General features: G+C 37.9%; 1 protein-coding gene across 1 annotated transcript in view; it reads left to right on the top strand.

Moving 5' to 3' along the window:
* INTS4 (integrator complex subunit 4) overlaps positions 1–16,504 on the top strand; it is a 118,342-nt gene that overhangs the window by 77,364 nt on the left and 24,474 nt on the right. The window contains exons 14-17 of the mRNA XM_045818356.1: positions 2,261–2,376; positions 3,952–4,085; positions 5,952–6,109; positions 14,208–14,301. Coding sequence (XP_045674312.1) covers positions 2,261–2,376; positions 3,952–4,085; positions 5,952–6,109; positions 14,208–14,301 — 502 coding nt within the window. The remainder of the gene's footprint in view (positions 1–2,260; positions 2,377–3,951; positions 4,086–5,951; positions 6,110–14,207; positions 14,302–16,504) is intronic.

The raw sequence follows: 16,504 nt of genomic DNA, 5'->3' as shown, positions 1-16,504 counted from the left end.
TCTAGTTTGCATTGTGTGCAGGATCACTGCTGTCGTCGTAGCGATTAGAGGCAGGGCCGGCACTTGGTCTGCAGATTGAGAATCTCATTCGTTTTTTCCCTGATTACCTCTAGCTTTATTGACTAGAGGCAGACTGTTAACACTTTTAATGAATTGCAGCTTGAAGAACTACTTTCTTACATTTAATATAAGAATATGTGTGTTCCACATATTTAAATGAGCTTATGTGATGAGATTACTCCAACTCTATGGTTTCTTGATTTTTCAAAAATATTTGTTACTAAGAGTAGAAAAAGTTGGTCAAATGAGGTACTTGGAAGATATATTAAAAACTAAAAATACCAGGGAAGTCTTGCTCCACGTAACATTTTTGATATCTGGGTTACCTGTTTTGCTGTTTCTTCATGTGTGAAGTGAGTTCAGCTCAATTCAATGTACATTCATTGATTGTCTTCAGGGAGCACTCAGTCATTTGGTGTGTGGGGATTGTGGGGGAGAGAATCACTTCTATCAGCACTTGTACTTCCTGGGGATGCAGAAAGAATAAATTCTGCTTGATGGAAGGGACTGTTATAGAGTGTTTAGCAGAACATTCTTCCTGCCTTAAAATAAGATTTGTGGTTATTTGGTTCACCCAGAATATTTGTTAAGACTGTCATTACTGGATGATTGTAGACAAAAAAACTCTTTCACCTCACAGTGGTCCAAAAGATGTTGAAGTGACCTAATTATACCTGATTTTTTTTCACTTCTTATCATGAATGGTGGCTCTATTCAGAAATATAAAAAAATATACAAGATAAAAGACTGAATAGTCACAGTGGCATGTTTTTAAGACCTTGCTAAAGACAGGCACATAAATGAAAGTTTTCAAGGAGATAGTTTGTTCTGTTTATATTCCTTTAGTTCATTGAATGAGTGCTTATCGAACACTTGTTATAACCCAGTCACTGTGGTAGTTGCTGTGGAGATTTAAAAATGGATTCAACTCAGAGACCTAGCCTTCAAACAGCTGGAAGGGGGAGTAGAAAAATGTGTAGATGCAAGGTGGATGAAATAGTAAAAAATATTGCAAGTCAGACCTGAAGTCTGTCTTTAGAGAGGCCCAGGTACTTAGGGGTCTCTGAGGGAACTCAGTTAATAGCTCTTGTATGCTCCATGTGAGATCTGAATAGAAGGAGAGATAAAATAGAGGAGTGACACGTGGAAGCCAAACTCCAACCTTTCAGTGTTGCCTGAGACACAGTGAGTAAAAGGGCTGAGGGAGATCAGAAACTTAGTGAATTAAATTGGTTCCACATAGAAGGTAAAACAGGACTGGGGAAAAGTTTTTCCCAAGGGTTTTTAACAATATTAAGTGTTTTTAAATGTGATGCCTTTCATAACCCACATATACATGAATTTGTTTGTGGTATTTGCTTTCTCTCTTTTACCAATCCCTAGTGAAATCCTATCTCCTTTGTGAAACTTCTTCTGATCATAGTAATCTCTTTTGACAAAAATCTACCTTTGACAGAAAGCAGAGTATCATTCATTTGATAGTTAATCTTTGCTTCTAAGCTGCTTTATAAACTCATTGAGAACAGAAATTAAGCTTTATATTTCTTTTCATTTTAGCACACCTTCTAAACCAGAACTTAACAAAATAATAAAAATGCGTAATTATCAGCACACATGTAGTTCTTGATAGCTTATAAAGGACCTAATGTAGTCATGATAGTTAACTGATAGCCAGTTAATAGCTAACTAATAGCCAGTTGAGGTCTTACTATATGACAGATAGCTCTAAGAAGCTCTCAGCACACTTCCCCTTGCTCCAGGACCAGAACTGGATTACTTGATTGCCTGCAAACCAGTCACTGGAAAATGGGGATGGGGTTGCCGTGATGGGTTTAGACCAGTTGTGGTTGAGCCCTTGGTTCAACCTTCTCTGAGCACTTTACTGAGCACTTTACTACCTACCTAATACCTGAGTAAAGTCAGGGTTCTCTTGGCAAGGAAGATGGGGAATAATAGCCATTGATTAAATAATCAGTAGTAATATCTGCTATACCAGCTTTTTAATCTTCCTAATGACCAATTTTTTAGATGAATTAACAGTTTCAGAATAATTGAATGACTTATCTGAACTCATAGAGGTAGCAAAAGTAGATGATTGAGAACTTGCAAGTCTGAATCAGGTTTTCTGATTCTAAATCCTAGTACTTTTTAAAAGCATGTATTAACTTACTAAAGTGGACTCTCACTTTGTTTATTTCAGATGCCTGAAGTTTCTAGGAAGTCGGCATCCAACCCTGGTGCTTCCCTTGGTGCCAGAGCTCCTGAGCACCCACCCGTATTTTGATACAGCTGAACCAGACATGGACGATCCAGCGTGTATCCTCTGCGCCTGGGGCACATTCTGCTGACTTGATGGAATTCTAGCATCTTTTTCTGTAGTATAGCTTAGCAGGTCTTGTTTTATTTTTTCATTTCTTTCAGATAAGCGTATATACTAGGGAAGCCTTGTGGTTATTCTCAGCTTTCTTTCTTGATTTCACAATAATTCACTTTTGTCATTTAATACTAATATTTTTTTACACCATTTGTTGAGCACCTGCTGTATTCCACATATTGTTTAAATGCTTTATACATTTTATCACTGGTCTTCCAAGCAACCCTGGAAAGGGGAATTATTCCCAGTTTACAGATGAGAAAACTGAGGCTCAGAGAGGCTAAATACCTCTCCAGACATCTTTGGTGTTGAAGACTATGGACTTTCTCCTATGTCTTATTCCATGTTTAATTTAATCTGCGACCTGAGTGAGTGGGTGGGGCTGAGCTCCTCTGCCTCTGTTACAAGTTCAGTGGGTTTGTGATAGCCATGGACAGCATGCTGTGCAATTTGATTGTTTTCCAGTCACAGGAATACGTTTACATCAGTGCAGCCACACTTTCCCGTGGTTCTTTTTGCTCTGTGACAGATCCTTGGTGAAGTTTAGGGGTATTTATTGGGAACCGGGGATCAGCCAAATAACTGGCTATTTTCAGAAAATCATTGTATTCTCTCTTAATTCCTATATATATATTTTAGAGCCTGTTTTTTTTTACTTGTGACAAAATGCTTCTGATACAATATCATAAATTATTTATAATTTTTGAGGATTGTATGATACTCCATCAAGTAGATGAAGCACAAGTTGTATAGTTATTCTCCTGGTTCTGGTTATTTACATTATTGTTGGGTTGAACAGGATATGAAAAGGTTAACCCCCACGCCAGGCGCCAAACAAAGAAAACTGCAAGCTAAGCAACCGCCAAAATCTTCCCGGCAACAAGTGCCTAAGTGGTCAGCCATTCTCAGTGTGCCACGGAGACTACAGAGTCCAATCCGCCTAAGACACGACAAGCCTACCCTACCCAGATGTATAAAAAATCCCCCCTGCTCTACCCCGGGCGTGATTTCTCTGGCCCCCTTACTCTGGACCAGAGAACCTTGCCCATAAGCTCTACCCCAGTAAAATCCTGCTTTTGCCCCCTTTGTGGCTGATTTGAGTTTCTTCCTTGATGGAAAAATCTTACAATTATTTCTATTTGCTATTATAAACTTTTCTGTGCTATTTGATTATTTATTAGAATAGATTTTGGGATGTGGAATTACTCAACATTCATAACACTCTTATTGTCTAGTACCAAATTATTACCAAAGGGATTGTACCAGTATACATTTTAGTAGCCATTGTACCAAATGTTTCCATTTGTAAGTATTCTCAGCAGCATCAGGCATTATTTTTAAAAACTTATAGTAACTGGAATAGTTTGAAGTAGCATAAGCTGCCTTTGAATTTGCATTTCTTTATTAGAAAACTACAGTTATTCATGGGAATATTGGGGGTGGGAAGTGGAACACCAGATTCTGGCCAAACTCTTCTTTGTATACCTCCAGTTTTCCTTAACTCACTCATCCATCAGACATTGCAGTTTTGGTTCTTATCTTCAATGCTGCTAAAACCTGTCCAACAATGCCAGCATTGTTCTCAGATCATACCTTCAGGCACTATGCTTACCTCCGGGACAGTCTTTCTCATCTGGTCCCTGCTTTGAGGGTATGTTGAAAACATCTTTTGTCCTTGTTTTTGTTTTTTTGACTTTTTGGTTTTCTGTGGTTGTTAAATAGCAGAAAGTAGACTATTATTTTCTGAAAACTCATTCTTTCATTGTCTTTCTCTCTAGGGCTCTCTCCCATTGTGTCACACTTTAGCTTCTTATCTTTTAAGAAGATTCATTTTTAAATGTCCCTGTGATATTATGCTATGTTAGGCAACAAGGAGGGGATCCAGAACAATCTAACCAAGGATTAGATTGTGATGTATTTTAACAGTTGTAATACATAAAGCCATGGTTCTCTAAGAGTTTATTTTTAATAATAAAAACTATTATTTTTAAAACCCTAGAGGTACAGAAAGAAAAAATTTATGTTTTAGAAATATTATTTTTATTTTAGAGAGAGGGGAGCGAAAGATAAAGGGAGAGAAACATCAATGTGCAAGAGATACATTGATCTGTTGTTGCCTTTTGCACACCCCAACTGGGGACCTGGCCCAAAACCCAGGCATGTTTTCTGACTGGGAATTGAACCAACGACCTTTTGGATTGCACGCTGACAATCCACTCAGCCACAGCAGCCAGGGCAAAAAGAAAAAAAATTAAAAATGAGCCATAATGATAACAATAGAAAACACTTCCTGAATGCTAACTGTGTGCAGGCACTTTTAAAGTTCTTTATTTGTATTACCTAATCCCAGCTTAGGTTACTATAAATAACTTTATTTAGAATAATACGTTGGGTTGGCCAAAAAGTTCATCTGTTTTTTTGTGGGTTTTTTTTTTTTTTTTTTTTTTTTTCAGTAAGATGGCTCTAGTAGTTCTTAGTTGTTTTTAACTTAATACAAAACAATTTTGCTAGACTCTGTTGTGACAGCTGTCGTATCAGCATGCATTAAAAAAATTTAATCAATTGAATTCTTACGGAGCCATTTTAATATTGAAGATGGGAGAAATATGCAACATATTCAGAATATTATGCTTTATTATTTCAAGAAAGGTAAAAATGCAACTGAGACTGCAAAAAAAAAAAGATTTGTGCAGTATATGGAGAATGTGCTATGACTGATTGAATGTATCAGAAGTGGTTTGTGAAGAAGTGGTTAGCTGGAGATTTGTTGTTGGGTGATGCTCCATGGTTAGTAGACCAGTTGAAGTTAATAGCAATCAAATTGAGACATTAATAGAGAACAATCAGTGTTATAACACATGGGAGATAGCTGACATACTCAAAATATCCAAATCAATAAAGTCATTGGTAAAAATGAAAGATGTGTCATGTATTTTATGGAAAAAACTAAACGGACTTTTTGGCCAACCCAATATGTACATGTTCGAAAATTTAAACTGTATAGAAGGTATAAAATCAAAAGTGAAATCCTCTTTGCTCTCCCCTCCCCATCCTTTTCTTGAAAGAATACCACTTTAAATAGTAAGAACAAGAATTATAATTAATATTATGTAAAATATTTTATAGTATACTATATAAACTAATTTAAGAATAAATCACTCTTCGATGAAGTGAAAGATGAAATAAAGTTTAAAAATAAATGTGATAACAGATTAATTTTTAGCCCCATTTTTATGGTTAGCCCATTTATGTCACTTAGTAATAGAAAATAATAGTATATCATTCCCTCTTCTTTTCCTCCTTGCAGCTTGTGGCTATGTTGAGTAGACCATGTTCATTTTCTCTCTCTTTCCCTTTCTCCCACTGGAGCTGGGGAAGGAGAGAGAGTTAATTGCAGAATCATTTAGCCTTTTATCCTCTTTGCTTTGTTTGGCTCACTTTTTTTTTTTGGTTTGTGTTATGAAAAGTTGAGCCACAGAATTTGCTGGCACTGTATAACCCCACTGTGTTTGCTTAGTTACCAGGTAGAAAACTGGTGTCATCAGCCGTTTCCCCCAATATCATGCCTCATGAGGATCCTTCCCATCAGTTCCTGCAGCAGAGCCTGGAAAGGGTGTACAGTCTTCAGCACCTGGACCCTCAGGGAACCCAGGAGCTGCTAGAGTTCACCATCAGGTAAGGTGATCATCCTTTCGACAGAGTTAACATTGTTACTGTGCTCAGCTTGACCATTTTGATTTCCAGTGTTGGTTATAGTCTAGTTTTTCTGATAGGCTCTAGGCTAGTGAGTGTATAGGCCTGCACTCACACAGGGTTCTATGATCTGTTTATATGTGGGTTATATTGTGGTTTGAATATATTATGTACAAAGAAAAACTCTTTCTGTACATGACCAGATTGATGATTAGTGCAAAACTAGAGAGAGTTACAAAGAAGCTGGTTTTAACTTTTCTTTCCTTGTATATGAGTTAGGATATGATGAAAAATGCAAAGTAACCGGTTTTGAAACAGGATAGTGAGAGTCTAGGAAAATCCCTTGGCAAGTGGAATAGGGAAACTGAGACAGACAGCTGAACTGAGGGGCTGAGCAATTTTCAGCCAGGTGTGGATGTTCACCAGGGTGGAAGACCGCAGTGCCTGGCAGGGGGCAAAACTGGGAAAACAAGGACCTTACCCCCTTCTCCCCTGGCCTTTCCTCCCTGGAGATAACATCTAGGCCTCAGCTCCAGTTCCAGAAAAGCAGCAAAACCATGTGGGTGATGCCAGAACTAAGTGCAGTGACTAAAGACCCTGTCACTGTCCAATCAGAGAAGACTATATGACCCTGAAAGGGCACCCCTGCAGAACTAATGAATATTTTACTGACACCCTCCCCTGAAACCTCCCCTGAGAATCCCACCTGCAAGAAAGAGATACAGTCCTCAGATAAAGGACCCAGGGTGTGCCCTTTCTCTGGAGAGCAGGCCTCCCCATTTTCTTTCCTTTCTTCTCTCCACCACTTCTTCCTTTACAGGCAGGTGTCTCCTAAACTCTGGCAGCTTGTCCCAGACTAATCCCCTGAACCTGTCCCTAAAGCCCCTTTTCTCTGAGTTCCCAGTGAGCTAAAGCAGTCCAGCCTAGGCTTTCCTGTTGCTTCTTCTTGGCTAAGCTGTCCTTGTTTCTTTGTCCCCAGCCTTAATAAATGTACCTTAATAGTCACCTGGACTTGTGCTGTGAAATCTTTCCTACATGAAGTCAAGAACCCACACACCACAGCTGGCCCTGAGCAGACCCGGGCCAGCATCTGGGAGCAGCCATCAGTTGAGATGGTCACCAGTGGCCTAGGCCTAAAGACCCAAACTCTCTCTCCTTTGTGTTCTGCAGGAAAAACGAAAGAGCAGAAGAACAACATCATTTCTACCTCCACCATCTATAAAGACACTTCCCCAAAGTTGCATGTTTTAATTTTACTTGCATCCCATTGACTAGAACTTGAGATACAAGGCTATATCTAGCTGTAAGGAGCTAGGAAATGTAGTCTATTCTGTGTGACGAGTGCTTAGTTAACATTTAGTGATCCTGCTACTTAGGGGGGAGGGGAGGCTATTGGGGAACAATCGGCAGACTGCCAGATCTTATTAAATGTCCTGAATGATATGCAAAGAATTGAAAGGGCCATTTGTCTTTAGCAAGAGCAATATCTATCTGCTTTTGTAAAATGATTAAAACATAACCACACTTTTAGGTACTATCTTTGGCTGCTTTCATGCTGTAATGGCAGAGTTGAGTAGTTGCCACAGAGACTGCATGGCCTGCAATACCTAAAATATTTCCTATTTGACCCTTTACAGAAAAAGTGTGCTGACTCTGAAGACATGCCTCTGTCACGTGTTCCCCCCTGCTCCCTCACCAAAGTGTTAGATTTAAGGCCCCTGTCTGAAGGTGTTGTTCCGAGGCCAGGAAAATAAGCTCCATTTGCTGACTCAAGCCCACCTAAATAAACATTTAGGTTTTGTCTTTTACAGTTTTTTTTTTTTTATCCCTTTAGCACTAAGGCAAGTGCAGAATGCACAGAAGTAAGTCAATTTGGTCATCAGTTGGTCAGTTAGGTGTTCAGTAAACACCCCTTGATTTGAGTGATCCTCATGATCCGGGTTTTGTGAGGTGATAGCCCTGGTGGGCTTCTGGCTGGTCAGATCACTGTTCAGGCACTGCAGTCAGTCCTGGGAACTACGCTTCTGACTGAAGTGTGTTCTGAGGAGTATGGCCAGAATGGGGAAAGACTCAGAAAAGAAAGCAGGTGGTATTGCAGTTATTGATGACCTACGATGTTTCACAAATATTATTGCAGTTAGATGTTGTTCCCATTTCACAGAGAAGAAATGGAAATTTGGGGAACTAAAGCAATTTACTAGGAAGTATCAGAACCAGGATTTAAATCTAGATTTGTTTGACTCTAAAATTGATTTTCTATGATACGCAGCAGTGAAGAGGATTTCTGTATCAATTGGAGAATAGACCAGATGACCCCTAGGGGTCTTCAGAACTTAGAGTAGATGACAAGTTTGTCTAAGGACTGAAGGACACAACTTGCCTTACTTGTAAAAAACAAAAACAAAGAAATAAGTAAAAACATACAAGCCAACAGCATGTGATCTTAGTCATGTATGTCATTTAGGGAAGCAGCATCAGCACACCCTGGATCTTTCAGAACTCAGTGTCGACACCAGGGGTAGAAAGAGATCCATCATCTCTTTGTACCTGTGCAAATCTTAATACTGTGGTGAGAAATAGTAGAACGTACAGGGGTGGGCAAGCATAGGTTTACAATTGTGAGTACGAAACACAGTTTATTCTTGTATTATTATTTTTAAACATTTCCATATGAACAACTGTAAACCTATGTTTGCCCACCCCTATATTTTCTGTAGTTGTTGAAAAGTGAAATGTTATCAAGTTTCATGTAGAAGGTTCTCTGATTAGGACTCTGGTCATTTACCTGTTAGCACTAGTTTAAAATAAACTTTGTCATTTAGACACCACCCTTTGTCATAATCCAAGCAGCCATTTTACCCAACCAAGATTTCACCTATAGAAAGTAAGCCCTGGCTGGTATAGCTCAGTGGATTGAGTGCCAGCCTGCAAACCAAAGGGTTGAAGGTTCAATTCCCAGTCAGGGTTTTGGGCCAGGTCCCCAGTAGGGGGTGTACAAGAGGCAACCACACATTGATGTTTCTCTCCCTCTCTTTCTCCTTCCCTTTCTCTTTCTCTAAAAATAAATAAGTAAAATCTTTTTTTAAAAAGGAAGGTCTGCTGTAGTTCCGTAAGAGCTCTGGATGGGGATTGTTTGCTTGTTTGTTTCTAGAACTTGACATAAGTTCTTTGTCTTCACCATTGTATCTTGGTTGCCTTATAGGAGCTCCATAAATATTTGCTGAAAACTCTAGCTGTGAAAGCTTAACCAGGAATGAAGCCTTTTAAGATTTTTGTAGATTTTTTTTTTCTGGATATACCTCACCTCCAAATGTATAGATGTGATGTTCTATAAGGCTTAGCTGGTTTGGTCATAACAATAGCCATTGTCTATCAATGGCTGTTGCTCACTATGTCCCCACTCCTTTAAGTGTTCAATGTACATTATTTTAAATGTATATTAATTTTAAAACAACCCCATGAAAATTACCTTATATTTATAATGGGTGAGAAAGCTGGGGTTTATCCATGTGTTGTGGTTTTCCACCCTGTGCCTGGCATTGCAGTGGGCGGAAGGAACGTGGTGGTAAACCCGACAGTCTGCTGCAAAGATTTTACAGCCTGGGTGGGGAATCAGCCAGGTAAACAAGAGCTGTAGTATTGTGCTTTCCACCCTATGGTGCAGTAAGTACAGGAGAACTTACACTTCCAGGAGACCAGAAGGGGTACCTAATCCTTCCTTGCATAATCTAATCAATGACCTGAAGAAGGAATAGAAGTTCCTTGAGTGTAGGAGGGAGTAGAGTGTATCAGGGAGTCGGTATAGCCAAGTCCTGGACTAAAACGTCGGTCTTCCTAGCCCTTCCCCCTGGTCACACTGCTGTCTCTCTGGTTAGCAGTTTATGTGACACGAAACATCTAGTATGACCAAACTTCTAATCCAAAGGGCTTGGCTCAAGTCTTTTATCGCTTCCTAGGAATATAATCTCAGGCCTCAATTTCCTGATCTATAAATCGAGGGTACTGTGGAGGTCTTGGGAGTGTTGTGAAAAATACAATGGTATGTGGAAAGTACTTTGAGAATAGTAGTTATATAGATAATAGTATGGCATTTATGAAATTTTGCTTTAAAATTTAAATCTAACTGTAGCTCATTTGACACCGTAGACATGATCTTGATATTTTGTAAATCCAGTTCAACTTTCTGAATGTAAGCATGTTTACATTCATTGGTGGAGAGAAGGGATTGTCTTTTAAGGAATGCTGCAGTCACTTGTCTGTTCTTTCAAATACTAAACCAATTTTCAGAGTTCATATTTTTTATGTTCACTAAGTTGTTGTTAACTGGGGATAGATATTATTGTTTCAGAAACCATATCATGTTAGAAATGTTTCATAATAGAGATTGTTCTTTTGTAGTAAAACAGCTTATTTGAATTTGAAACAGGCGGGGCTTTATTGATCTTGAATCGATAGGAATACACTTCTTTCAAAGCAATAAGTTAACTTTACAGGCCAGAAGGGATTGGCAAGAAGTATTCAAAGTGATGAAAAGCAAGGACCTACAACCAACATTACTCTAATCGGCAGAGCTATCATTTAGAATCCAAGGATGTATAAAGAGCTTCCCAGATAAGAAAAAGCTAAAGTAGTTCATTACTACCAAGCCAGTATTACATAAAATGTTAAAAGGTTTTCTTTAAGAAGAAGAATTTTAAAAAGATAAAAAATATGAATAATAAAATGGTAATAAATACATATCAGTAATTGAATCTAAAAAAAAACAAAAACAAAATAAATGAGCAAGCATAGCAGAAACCGAATCATAGTTACAGAAAACTTTTTGACAGAAAACTTTTTGACGGTTGCCGGATGGGAGGGGGTTAGGGGCGTGGGTGAAAAGGTGAAGGGATTAAGAGGTATAAATTGGTAGTTACAGAATAGTCACAAGGATGTTAAATGCAGCATGGGGAATGTAGTCAGTAATTTTGTGTTAACTACAGGGTCTGGCAGAAGCAACGCCTGCTTGAGTGTGGCTGGAAGGGTAATAATATGGGTGTAATAATTTATAGTTTTAATTCGAACATTTCACCTAAAATGTCACATGTTGTGCTTGAGTGTGATACGGTTATGTTACAGAATTACATGCTTATGATTTTGTAATAAAAAAGAGATGTTTCTCTCTCTCTATTTCTCCCTCCCTTACCCTCTCTCCAAAAATCTATCAATCAATTAATCTTTGGTTGGGGGGGCGTATTTGTGCTGAACCCTGTATGGTGTCAGGTTGGCATGAAATTTTATTAAGATGATCACTTCAGCTGTGTAATGTCTGATCACTGAGCTGTACACCTGAAACTAATAATATTGTAGATGAACTGAAATTGAAAAATAAAAAATTATTTTAAAAAATACACTTCTTTCCTTATGGGAGTTTTTTAAGACAACAACCCTAAAGAACATGGGATTTCTTGCTTAAATTTTTAAAAATCATCATCTTGCTGTGCATTGTTTCATGTCTCCAAGGAGCAGTGCTTATTTTGTAGCTTGGAAACTAGTCTTGTAAGTACAGAGGTGGAAATAAAATGTTTGCTATTTGTAATCATCTGAGTGCAAGGATGGAGATAGCTTTTAAAAAGTCATCAGGATTTGGTACTCATTTTGCATTTTCTAACACTCGTTATTCTGCCAAACTACTAAGAGATATTAATTGTAAATTAATGTTTAGAGATTGTAAGAGATTGAAAGAAATGTTTAGTCATAAACATTTGATTTATACATCCAGAGTCTTTTTACTATTTTATGCAATGATTTAAAGATGAATTCTGTTTGTTATGTAAGCTTTTAAAAAATTGTAATATATGTAAGTTTGTATTTTTATAACATTTTTTTAAAACGCTACTTATTGCCACCATGTTGACTCAGGATTGCTACGGTGTGTGTTCCGGGAGGGGCTCTTTTGCCCTGCCACATCACTTCTCTAGAAATGTGGCTTAATATTTATCTGATTTTAAATCAGCTTTGGTCTCATCTGTATTTGGTATGGTTCATAAATATATGAAAAGATTTTTCATAGCAAATGAATAAATGAAATGCCATATGATATGGTTGAAAAAGAAAAAGACTTCTAGAGTTAGACCTGAGTTCATGTCCTGTTTTTATGCACGCCACTTAAACTCTGATATTCAGTTTCCTTCTCAGTGAAATTAGATTAATTGCAGTCTACATTGTAAGGATTCCATGAGCTCCAGGAAGAAAACACCTAGTACAGTGCACATAGAAAGTGTTGTTTGTAATCTTTTCCATGAAAGGGTCCATAGTCTCCTGACGAATGTCTAAACTGGTCCTTGAGGATTGTGGGCACAGAGAGGTCCAGAGAGGAAACACTGGAACGTAGAGCATTTTGCCCAGGGCTAGCAAGTTTCCATTTTTGTTTGTTCAGTAAGTCAGATTTCCCATGGCTAGCTGGGTTACATCTTGTTCTGTGCAATTCGGAACAATTGCTACGGTGCAAGGGTGGTAAACTAACTTAACAATGGTGGCAGTCAGCTGTATAGTCATGTGGTCATTGTAATTGTAACAAGGCAGAATCTTCATGGAAAGGAAATGGTTCAGAAGTAGAATGATTCAGGGCTCTTTTGTAAGAGAGACATTAGAGATGATAAAGAGAAAGAAAAATAGCACTTTATAGGTATGGCTGGCTAGTACAGGGTCTTTTTGCCTTTTGTTGCACTGGACCCCCACACATGATCATGCTTTCCAGAACCCACTCAAGCCACCAAAACTTTCAAGCTGTGATATATAATCTGCAGCCCCTAATTTCTTCAGTTACTTTGGGAATGATTTACTTCGAGCCCCTTTCCAGAGCATCTTCTTCCTGGTATCAGGTTCTTAGGAGGCAGCATTAGCTATCAAACCTTTGCCTAAGAGTGTAGGGAGGGGTTTAGCCGGATGGAGAGTTATGTATAGGCTACTATGAGACCTAATATATTGTGCTAGCCCTGAAACAGTTAACTTTCCTCTTGACTCAGTCTTCATTTCTAACAGCTACCATTTCCATATGAAGTTTTGATATTGCTGTTAAAAATGAGGCAGCCTTTTTTGAATTTTTTCTGAGATGGATTGTTAGGGGTCTCTGTCTCTCACACACATACCCCTCCCCAAAAGAGATGAAAGAAAAGAAAAACAATACTTTTGTGTAGATGTATAGCATATTTCTAGAAGAATTTAAAAGAAACAGGTAATGTGGTTCCTGTGGAAGGGTATACTGGTTAGCAGTGCACAGGTAGAGGAAGGTGGGCTAATTTAATTGTATCGAGATATATATATATATCCTTCAGTATCTTTGGAATTCTGTATCTTATCAGTGTAATTCTGTAGGCATGTATTATCTATTCAAAAACTTTAAACTTTAAATTAGTAATTCGAGCCCTCAAAACAACTATTTTACCTGTGTGCCACTCTCTATTTTCTTGTCCACAGGCAGATTTTTTTCTGATGATACAAAAAATACTTGTCCATTTTATAAAACAATAGGAAAATAAAACATAGCTGGGAGAAGGCACTAAAAAGCCCCTGAACACCTCTATCCAGAAAACCACTGTGCTTTGGTTTTCTCCTGTATATAGTTTCTACATGGTTGACATTATATACCTTCTTACCATTTTATATTTCAATGGGTATGGAATATTTCATTGATTAGATATACAGTATTGTTTAAAATTCTTCTACCATTGAATAATTAAGCAGTTACTGAGTTATTTACCATAATACTCCAATGAATACGAGGAGGCATTGAGCATTTCATTTCTGTTGAAGATGCTTCTTAGAATTACTTCTCAGCATAAAGCTACTGATTGAAATATTTGACCATTTGTGACTTTTAAAACATAGTACAATTTTACTTTCCAAAAGAATCGTATTAGCTTAAACCACTATCAGAGTGTGAGCGAACCTCTTTCATTATAACCACCCTAGTACTGGGTGCTATTTTAAAAATTTGACCAGTTTATTAGGTGTAAAATGATAAAATGCTTTGACATGATTTTTATATTGCCGTTATTCTCCTTATCCTATATTTGTCTTGGGGTTTTGTTTATTACAGGGATCTGCAAAGACTTGGAGAACTTCAGTCTGAATTGGCAGGAGTCGCTGACTTCTCTGCTACCTATCTTCGGTGTCAGCTTCTTCTCATCAAGGTTGGTCTGCGCCCGTTATGCTGTGTGATGCTGAGAGAGTACTTTAACAGACCTGGAAGTGTTTGTGGCCATAACTGGAAAAATATATGGTCTTCTGCAGCCACTTAGCAATGGAGAATTATGTACTCTGTGGTATAATGATACTTAACGCTAATTAAAGAGTTGTTAACTCATATAGGAATTTGAATATTTTAAATTTGGTAGAATTCTTTCATCATGTACTTGGAGCAGATCAAATACACAACCATTTTCTTTATAGGGTACCGAGGATTTTCATTGTTTTTTTTTTTCATTTGATCAGCAACGAACTTATATGAACTTTTATTTTTTAGTACTAATTTCACTTTGTCAAAGTAAAATTAGTTAAAGGTTGATTTAACTAAAGGTTGACCTTAAAAGGGCCAAATTGCTGGCATTTCACACTAGTCAGATTATTTATATAATCACAAAAAATTGGTACCCAAGAACCTGTTTCAGTTTACTGAGTTGAAAACCAGTTAAACTAGTTCAGTAGCTTTCAATGCAGAGCTTAGCTATAAATTTAGGCTTAGGATTTGGAAGAGCCCTTTTTATTTGGTAAGCCTTTATCTTGGCTTTAGTTCCAAATGTTGTTAGTCTTCAAAGTGATTATAATGTTATTTGTTCAGTCCAAATAAATGGAAGTCAGAAACTATTTCCCATTGTAGTGTACGAGCATAGGGTTTTGCAAGTGTGTGTATACATGTGAAGGTGCGTGCATACACCAAAGTAAGTTGGGGTTTACACAGCCCTTGTTCAGCAAGATGGATTATTTTCAAATGTATATACTTGTATAACCACCACCACATTCAAGATACAGCACATTTTCATTACCGCCAAAAAGTTCCTTTATACCCCTTTGCAAAGTTGTTCAGCTTTTCCAAGCTTCTGTGAAACAGGGCTAATAATAGCTCTACCCAAGGAAGGACTGGGTAACAAGCAGTGTGTGTGAGTGCCCTTTGCCTAGGGCGTGTGCCTTGTGAGTTCTGTGTCACTCTTGGTCTCTTCCCTTCTTCTGTGGCTTGCTGTCTTATTCATAGAACACAAGAAGGCCTTTGAAAAGAATCTACTTTTCTAGAGTAGGAAATGAGAAGAGATTACTCCTAAAAGGAACTATGTTGTTTACTCAGTGTCATGGAGTGGCAGGGTAGGTAAGGGACCCAGGCCTAGAACCCGAGGCAGGCAGGCAGGTGTTTGGGAATCAGGGAGGAGCTACCCCAGTAGTGGCGCATCTACTCCCCAGCAGAGTCTGTGGCCAGTACTGATCTTTATGAAGACTAATATAACAACATCACAAAATACAGTGTAATGTTATGTACCCAAAAAAGCATGCAAAATTACTTCAGCCTTCTTACTGTAGCTATATAAAAATAAGCATTTGAGAAATGACTGGAAGCAAATATTCAAAAACAATAACTCTTATAAGATAGTGTTTTTTGGGTGTTTAAAGATTTCTGTATCTATAGTCTAGACCTGCCACTGTCTAATATGATAGTCATCAGGCACATGTGACTATTGCACTCCTGAAATATTAGTTCAAATTGGGCTGTGCTATAAATGCAAAATGCACACTGGATTTCTTAGACTTTGTATGAAAAAAAAAACATAAACTATCTCAGTAATTTTAAAATATTAATAGCATAGTGAAATGATATTGTCTTGGATATACTGGGTTAAATAAACTGTATTGTTGAAATTAATCTCACCTTTTTCTTTTTACTTTTAAAAATGTGGCTACTAGAAAATGTTAAATTATATACATGACTTGTTTCGTATTTCTGTTGGACGGTGTTAGTCTAGGTTTTTTGTAATGTCATTGAATTATGTCTGTAATTAAGAAGGACTGTGGAAATTAGAAACTATAACAGAGGTGTAGACAAGACCATATGGATGGATAGAAGTAGAGAGAAATAATAGGTTAAATCTGTGGCTTTAAGTGATAGTTTTGAATGTAGGAAGCTTGAGAGAGGGTAAAATCTAGGAAAGCTGTGCCAGTAAAATGATGGGGCTGTTCAAAGAATAGTGAGCATGGGGAAAAGAAAAAAGAACCACAGTCAAGCAGGAAGGGTCTAGGCAGTCAGGGTGTAGTGCAGTGGCTGTGGTAACACAGAGGGCCCAGCCTCAGAAGCTGGTTTGCCTAGACATTCTGGTGAGGCCTTCATGGCTCCTGCACTCTGCTTGAAAG

This window comes from Phyllostomus hastatus, unplaced genomic scaffold, assembly GCF_019186645.2.
Source record: "Phyllostomus hastatus isolate PE091 unplaced genomic scaffold, TTU_PhHast_1.1 phas_scaffold_317, whole genome shotgun sequence".
In the NCBI taxonomy this organism is placed as follows: domain Eukaryota; kingdom Metazoa; phylum Chordata; class Mammalia; order Chiroptera; family Phyllostomidae; genus Phyllostomus; species Phyllostomus hastatus.
The sequence above is the reverse complement of the archived record's forward strand: the minus strand, read 5'-3'. Positions and strand labels throughout refer to the sequence as shown.